The sequence below is a fragment of the Cynara cardunculus genome (assembly GCF_001531365.2).
Source record: "Cynara cardunculus var. scolymus isolate 2C chromosome LG 13, CcrdV1, whole genome shotgun sequence".
NCBI lineage: Eukaryota > Viridiplantae > Streptophyta > Magnoliopsida > Asterales > Asteraceae > Cynara > Cynara cardunculus.
The window spans coordinates 22,189,465-22,196,142 of NC_037540.1; the positions used below are offsets into that span (position 1 = coordinate 22,189,465).

Genomic DNA, 6,678 nt, shown 5'->3' on the forward strand with positions numbered 1-6,678 from the left:
CATTTAAAAATAAAAACATAATCTTTTTTCTCAAAATCACAAAAAATCGCATTATAATTTCGATAAACCCAATATATAAAGCAAAACATTAAAATCAAGATATATCTCATTGTATTACGTGAGTACGTAAAAGTATATGTATTTTATTATTAAAATATTAAGGATTTTTAAGTACAAAGACCAAAGTGGCCGAACTTTACGCCTAAAAATGCCTAAGCCCATTTCAAGATGGGCCAATAAGCCTCAGCCCATCTCGGCCTTTTCTACCTTGGAATTAGATGGCACGCTTTCAAAAACCCTAATTCATACCTACGCTTCATATTCTTACACTGAAATAGCAGCCATCTCTCTTAGAGATCGAAGCCGGAAGAGACTGCGACAATGGGTAAAACGTCTTTCTATTCTCCAGTATCTTCAAGATCCATTTACTTTTTTTCGTAAACATGCTTAAAGTTCGTATGTTCATTAGGTTTTAGTTTTTTCATCTTGGTTTGTTGAAATGTCCTGTGATTTGCGTGGTGGTAACAGGTGCCTATACCTATGTATCGGAGCTATGGAGGAAGAAGCAGTCGGATGTCATGAGATTTATGCAGAGGGTGAGGTGCTGGGAGTACCGCCAGCTTCCTTCCATTGTCAGGGTTACTCACCCTACCCGACCCGATAAGGCTCGTCGTATGGGTTACAAAGCCAAACAGGTAGTCTTTTGATTGGTTTATTACGCCACTAACCTGTTTGTTCGATAGCGTTGACTGTATTCCGGATTGTTAGTTTTATAGAATGAAATATTCATCCATAGGTCATTTACTCGTCCATAAATGCTGTGTGCAGAAGATTGATACTCATGTGCAAATTAAAGGATTAAACGAATACCTGAAAGAATGAATATATTATCATACAACGTTCTGTATAGAACTCCTACTGTTTGTAGACTAGTTAATGAATATAGTTTTTGTTTGTGCTAAAATTGCTCACAAGATTGCCTTATATTTGATATGTTGTTCTTATTCATTTGGATTAAACTTGTGTTCATAAAGATCAATTGAGCTGTTGCATTCGGTTAAATTAGTCTAGTGTAACTAGCAAAATCCGGTTTTACATGAAAGTGAGGAGTCTTTGTTGAATGCACACCCATATTAACAAATCAGGGACTTTCTTGTGGACCAAAATCAATAGCATCAATGGGTTGCAGTGGTAATAAGGGGTAAATAGTTGGTTATAGTTTGGAAATCTTTAGATTGGGATGAGGTAAATAATTGGTTATAGTTTGGAAATCATTAGATTGGGATCGAGTAGTAATCTTGGACAGAGGAAGACAGAAGTTTAACATACTTATTTAACAGAAGTTCAACTGGATTTCTAATTGTTTACTTTGTACTCTTTCTTGTGTAGTTGGTAACTTCAGTCTGATCTGTTATGAATATTTAATTTCAAAAAGTTGTGTATACTTTTAATGGATTCACTGCAACATTTATTAGTATATGATCACAAAGCAAATTTGTGGATATTTAATCTCAAGACTTGTGTTTAATTTTACTTGTTTCACTGCAATGTACATGATCATAACATGTCAATGAAAAAGTTTAACGGCTGAAAGGTTTGAGACCCAAGTTATGTCTTACAGAAATAGGTCTAAAAACTTTACAATGTAATGAGTTAATTTATTGAACGGTGTTACATAGCTCTTTTAATTAAAATTAAAGACTGGCAAGCATACATCTTCACAGTTGAGAATTTTCGTGTTGGATATTTGGTATTTCACATGGTAGTGCTAAATGAATGATGACTTTTACAGGGCTATGTGATCTATCGAGTTCGTGTGAGGCGTGGTGGAAGGAAGAGGCCAGTTCCCAAAGGTATTGTGTATGGAAAGCCAACAAACCAGGGAGTTACTCAGCTGAAATTTCAACGCAGCAAGAGGTCTGTTGCTGAGGAACGAGCTGGGAGGAAATTAGGTGGTCTTAAGGTTCTCAACTCTTACTGGCTCAATGAGGTATGCATCTGGTCTTCATATCTATAAACATATGTCTATTTGTTTATGGAGATGTTCTCTTTTGTTTTTCTTAGCATATGCTCTATTTATTCCATGAAAATTATAATGGTTTGTGTGGTATGTAAGGATGATAATTCCCAATACTGTATTTTAGCTTGCAAATTTCCCAAAAAAGGAATGTGCCAATACGCCATCCTAAAAGAAGTATACATTTCTATTTTAGTTTGTTCCAAAGTAAGTGTTCGCCTTTTAAAGTATTGCATGATTTCCAATTCTACCCTTAATAGTTAATTATGTGGGTTTCTCTATCATTAAAAGGTAAAGTTGTCCTGAAACCGTGTTTTTTCATTGTGAGGATTTATTTTAAAACCAGGGTTGTTTTTTTGTGAATCTTTATGTGATGGGATGTAGTGCTACACTTCGTACATTGAAACAAGTCTTTACTTGTTGGTATTTACTGCTTTTGGTTATTGAGTAGATTGTGTGTTGAATGGTGTAGGACTCAACTTACAAGTACTTTGAGGTGATCTTGGTGGATCCAGCTCATGCTGCTATCCGCAACGATCCAAGGATCAACTGGATCTGCAACCCTGTGCACAAACACAGAGAGCTTCGAGGACTCACATCTGCCGGTAAGAAGTACAGAGGACTGCGTGGAAAGGGACACTTGAACCACAAGGCACGTCCCTCAAGAAGGGCTACCTGGAAGAGGAACAACACTTTGTCTCTTCGCCGTTATCGTTGATCATCATAACTATTTATCCATCCATCCATCCATCCATTATCAACAACTTTCTTTTATTTCCTTGTGTTGTAGTGATACTAAATTTTGGGGTTCAAGACCTGGAATGTTTTGTTTCAATTTTGATCTAAACTTTTCGCGGAGGTTGTTGTTTGAGATATTTTTCTATTGCGACATCTTTTTATTATATTCAAACGTTGAGGAATGATGTTTCTGTTATGTGGTTGCAGCTTTCAAATGATGGAAATATTAAATTGCAAAAATTTAAATTTTAATCTTACTCCCATGTTTACAAATATGGTTGTATTTTTAAGACACTTTTTAATAAAATAGAATATCTTTTTGAGATTAAATGAAATATTTTAATATTATAATTAATATTGAAATATTTAAAATAAAAAATATGTTGAAGATGAATGCATTTTTTTTTAGATTTTAACTTTTAAAAGAAATTTTGGGAGATTGTCGAAGGAGCCAGGAGAAGAGGTAGGTCGAGGAGGTGGGGTTGGTAACAGGTAAGGTAAGATATGGGTAGGGTAAATGTTATTTCATTATCCAATTCATTTAAAATAATCGGTATGATTAAATGGTAAAATAAAATTTCATTTTGTATTTTAAATAATAGTGTTAAATCTTAAATATATATGTAAAACATAAGTTCATAAACATAGTAATTATGTTACATCTAATTCATGATAGTAAATTTTTTAATAATCATGGTATAAAAACAATATATATAAATTGTAGAACAACAATTTTCGTTGTATTTATTTATTTTTCCGACCTCGTCTTCTTTCTCATTTAATCATTGTTAACTCTTTTACTCAATAAATATAAAAAATAAATTAAATTACACATTACCATACAACGTATATGATGGAATTATAAAAAAAATACTACGAAGTAATTTATGTATATGTGTGTATATATATTATTTAACTTTATATAATTATTTATATATATATAGAGAGAGAGAGAGAAAGAGACGTTTAAAAGGGAACAGTGACTAAATAATAGAATACAAAAACAACAAAGTTACGTATAAAATTATATGTGATTTTACATTAACAGTTGACAAAAGGGTGTGTGATAACGTGGCCCACAACCTTAGGTCGTGGTCAAAGTCATTTGTCACATGTGATTTTATATATGCTTTTAGTGTAAAATCACATATGATTTTACCGTTTTCTTATTCTTTTATTTAGTTACTGTTTGGTAGGGGTGTTCAAAAAAACCGTCAGACCGCTCAAACTGGCCAAACCAAGTCAAACCGGACAGTTTTTGGTGGTTTGAACGGTCTGGTGGTCCGGTCTGGTTTGGAAAATAACAAAACCGGACGGTTCGGTGCAGTCTGCGGTCTGAAACAATTTTTGGGCGGTTTGGACCAAACCGACCGCCAAATATATATATATAGGGTTGGGTTCATGTGAGACCAGACTGTTTTCGTGAGACCCGTTAGACCACATTTTTACACGTAACATTCACAGCAAAAACACTGTGAAGGTTTTAAAAAGTCACATTCACAGCATTTTGCTGTGAAGTTTCAAATGTAAAATGTTGGTCTCACGGGTCTCACGAAAACAGGCTGGTCTCACATGATCCCAAGTCTATATATATATATATATATATATATATATATATAGAGGGTGGTTCAAATACTAACCCAATATTTTATGCAAACTTTGCTAACCCACATCAACCAATAATGTTGCATCTTTGGGTTTGGTTAAAATGTAACTTACATATTAATGATAAGGGTATTTAGGTCATTAGTCATTCTTATGTAACTCCCAAATATTTTAATTGGGAGTTACAAATCCTACAATATTTCAAATTGATCTTCATCTAATAATGACATGAAGATTCAAATATGTCCATCTTATTGACAACTAATTCACATATGAAACCACCTACAACGAACATCATGCACGAACAGATATAAAGTACAGGTATCGGTTTTATCTGCACAACCCCTGTTTTTGTTAATGTGCATGTCTCATCGTCGTGCATGTGTATCACTACGAGCATGCATCAAGGTTGAAGAACATGATCATATGACCAACATATATCGATTATAGTGTTCATTAGGTTCACACGGTGTAGCTAATGTTCATATATCTAGGGTTCACACCATAGGGTTCACATGAATGTTCATACCTTGATATAGGCACGAAGATGAACGATTGTTCATACACATATTAATTAATACAAATTTTTGACCAATTTATCCTTTGAACAATTGTTCATACACATATTAATTAATATATTAATTAAATTATTGTTTATTTAATCTCATTTAATAATAACCGTTAGATGAGAAAATGAACGATTAAGATGAGTTAGCATAGTTTGCACAAAATATTGGGTTAGTATTTGAACCAGCCCCTATAGATCAAATGAAAACCACCATCATTTGTACAAATCGTACAAACCACCATTATACGTCGATTTCATTGTTTAATCTTATGAAATTTTTTTGTGAAATTGTTTCATATAATAATTTTTTGATGAATTTGTTTCAATGAAATTTTAATGAAACTGTTTCATATATTTCTATAAAATTAAAATAATGAAGATGATAATATCCATGGTTAACACCCTCCACAATAAAAAATGGTTGATCAACCTCTCATAATTACAAAAAAAATTAACAAAATGAAAAATTATGATTGGTTGAATGTGATTTTCACGGTTTGTACAAATTGGGTGGTTTTTATTTGAACGCTCCTCTATATAGATATATTTATCTATCTATTTTAGTATTAGCAAGCCCAACTTTTTTAACTAATGGGCTTTGACCCAAATATATCCCTAAGCCTAACATCTAACATAATCAAAAGCGGCGCCTAAAACCATTAAACATATCGACACATTTGATATTGACAGTCTCCAAATTTGAAGTCCCTCAAGAACTCTATCAGTCTATCGATCCTTCTAATCCATGGATTGATTTCGGCACACATCATCAAGACATCAACCAATTGATTCAACCAACTTAGATTTGGCTTTTATTTTGTTTGGTCAATAACTTAAGAATTGAACTATTTAAAGTTGTGAAGTCGTGGATTTTGTTATTTAATACTCACAGTGGAGTTGTAACTTTGTTAATTTGTTTGTTTTCTAATATGTGTTATATATTTATTTGTTTGTACTTTGGATTGCTTCGACTTTATACTCAAGAGCTACTTAATTATTACATTTATTTGTTTAGATATTTTGTTTTCTTAAAATGGATATTTAATCTAAAATTCTAAATTATATATGTCTTTTAAGTTTAATATTTAAAGTCAATTAAAGTCACAAACCGCCTAAACCGGTCAGACCAGACCGCCTTTTCGTGGTCTGGTTTGATCGGTCTGACACTTGATGTCAAACCGCTCGGTTTGAAAATTTTATAAACCGCCATTACGGTTTGGTTTGTGGTCTGAGGGATTAAACCGTCCAAACCGGACCACGAACACCCCTACTGTTTGGGTATGAACTTGACTCTATATATTAACTTAATATACTTATGTATATAGTCCAATGTTATTTTAAGAAGTGGTAAATATTTGAGAACTAAAGAAGTGATCCTAGACCTTTATAAGCTTAAGATCGAATTTGATTGGTCAAGAATTGCGGTTTTGACTGGTCAAGAATTGCAGTTTTCACTGGTCAAAATATGCAGTTATACGAAAAATAGAGAGGTACTTTTGTAAATTTTACAAATATGTAACACCCGGATTTTCTTTCCCTTTTTCCCTACCTTGTTTGCGTCAAGGGTTTTCGTCTCGTTAGGAGGTGCGCGTTGCCATTCACCTATTAGAACTTAAAGCACTTTGCTTCCTTAAAAACTTCTTTGTAAAATTTATATATATGTGTGTATATATATATATATATATATATATATATTATTGTTTAAGCTTTTTTCTTTTTTTTAGGAAAAGGGGAGGAGAAATTTGAATCT

General features: G+C 32.8%; 1 protein-coding gene across 1 annotated transcript; it reads left to right on the top strand.

The window, feature by feature from the left end:
• The first annotated feature begins 307 nt into the window (after positions 1–307).
• On the top strand, positions 308–2,916 carry LOC112525847 (60S ribosomal protein L15). Its single transcript, XM_025136139.1, has 4 exons — positions 308–385; positions 529–695; positions 1,793–1,990; positions 2,490–2,916. Exons 1-4 carry the CDS (start codon positions 382–384, stop codon positions 2,733–2,735), a joined length of 615 nt encoding a protein of 204 aa, XP_024991907.1. The 5' UTR covers positions 308–381; the 3' UTR covers positions 2,736–2,916.
• Positions 2,917–6,678: the final 3,762 nt, after the last annotated feature.